The 1,808-nt window shown below is 54.5% G+C and overlaps 1 protein-coding gene across 1 annotated transcript in view; it reads left to right on the forward strand.

Moving 5' to 3' along the window:
• HEG1 (heart development protein with EGF like domains 1) overlaps nt 1-1,808 on the forward strand; it is an 11,651-nt gene that overhangs the window by 7,202 nt on the left and 2,641 nt on the right. Inside the window, exons 6-8 of the mRNA XM_018575209.1 lie at nt 12-181; nt 435-569; nt 971-1,013. Coding sequence (XP_018430711.1) covers nt 12-181; nt 435-569; nt 971-1,013 — 348 coding nt within the window. The remainder of the gene's footprint in view (nt 1-11; nt 182-434; nt 570-970; nt 1,014-1,808) is intronic.

Raw genomic sequence — 1,808 nt, forward strand, 5'->3', positions numbered from 1 at the left:
TCCTCCTTCAGTTTCAGTAATCGCATCGAGCTGTCCGTCCGGAATATCTTCCTCCTCTCATCCAACGTCACCCTGCACGAGCTGAGACACAACCTCCAGCGCTACAAGAAGGAGTGTCAGACCTCCACGGAGCGCTCCGCCTCCTGCCGCCTCATACTCCACCCCCAACTCTATTATATAGGTAACACTATTCCTATTATATCGCTGACATATACCGCAGCGCTGTACAGAGGAGATGACACTCTAATGTCCCCTCCCCCCACAGTCACATCAGTCTCTGTACAGAGGAGCTTACACTCTAATGTCCCCTCCCCCCACAGTCACATCAGTCTCTGTACAGAGGAGCTTACACTCTAATGTCCCCTCCCCCCCCAGTCACATCAGTCTCTGTACAGAGGAGCTTACACTCTAATGTCCCCTCTGTCTGTCCTCAGCCGTCAGTCTGTGTAACATGAAGGATCCGGGGTGTGACAACGAGACGGCGGAGTGCGCGGATCCGTCCGGCGTTGCCCGGTGTCAGTGTAAAGCCGGATACTTCAAATACAGCACAACGGACCGCTCCTGCCGAGGTGAGACCCCGCCCTCCCACAGATGGGAGGGGCAAATATGCAAATTAGATAATATCCTATGCCAGGGGCCCAGGATAATTTGGCGTCTGACTATTGGCAGACAGTGGTAGGCGCGCCCTGTCTGTGCCCCGCCCAACATGACATCATCATGGCTGATACAAGAAGGGGGCGGGGCCACACAAAGCTCCTGATTTTGACAATTCTTTCACATGTACCTACTGGCGGAGCCGGAAACTCAGGGGGTGAGATCTGTATTCTGGAGTTCCTGGCTCCGCCCTTTCCCCCCCCAGTCTGTGCATGGAGGTCCCGCCCCCGCCGAACTTCCCATTCCCTCCTTGGGGGAGGAGACCTCTTATCCTATCAGCAGCTGATTAACGCCTCCGCTGTCATTTCCTCCACAGCTTGTGACGACGGCTACAAACTTCAGGATGGAGCCTGTGTGAGGTGAGGGGGCGGAGCTTTATATTTGGGGTGGGTTCGATGTTCGGATCACGGAGGGGGGGGCGTATTTTGATTATCGCGTTTCATGTGCCGTTGTCTCCGCGCTCCCTCTGGTGGTGTGATGGGGAATTGCTGAGATAAGCCCAGTTAGCCTTGTGGTCGGGTCAGACCCATAGACTGTGACTGGCAGAGGAGCGGTAAAGCCCAATCACCGTGCAGCAGGACGCAGAGCCCCTGCGTGTAATGAACATGTATGGCGGGCCGGCACATATCACATGTAGGATCGCACGCGGTACATAGACATGAACGGACTCAATGAGAGGATTTGTATCGCCGGAAATACATCATTATATCAAAATGTAACTTTCCCTTTAAATCAAAACCTGGGGACAGGAAAGTGGGAGGAGCCACTGCCTACTCGGCATTAAAGTCATCCCGCATTGGCTGCTATCCTCATCCTGAGGTCTCTGACCTGGAACAAGTGTGCGGCCAGCAAAGTCTGAGCAGCTCCAAGCTGTTGTCCTGCGTGTCCCAGGAAGGACGGCGATGGCGGATCCCCTATGTCTGTCCCCGTGCTTCATGCAGATAGACGAGTCAGCGCTGCATAGAGTCATGTGACCCAGAGCAGCCAATCAGAAATCATTCTTCAAATATCACTGCAGCCCAAAACCTGATAGATTGGGGAAGGGGTGGAGCCTCTGTTGGTGACCCCTGGGGGTGAAATTCACCTCACTTCCTGTCCCAGGGACGCCAGTCACAGAAGGACCTGTCAGCTCTTCTTCTCTGACAGAATGCCCC

The sequence above is a fragment of the Nanorana parkeri genome, unplaced genomic scaffold (genome assembly GCF_000935625.1).
Source record: "Nanorana parkeri isolate BGI_ZX_2015 unplaced genomic scaffold, ASM93562v1 scaffold3641, whole genome shotgun sequence".
Classification (NCBI taxonomy): Eukaryota; Metazoa; Chordata; class Amphibia; order Anura; family Dicroglossidae; genus Nanorana; species Nanorana parkeri.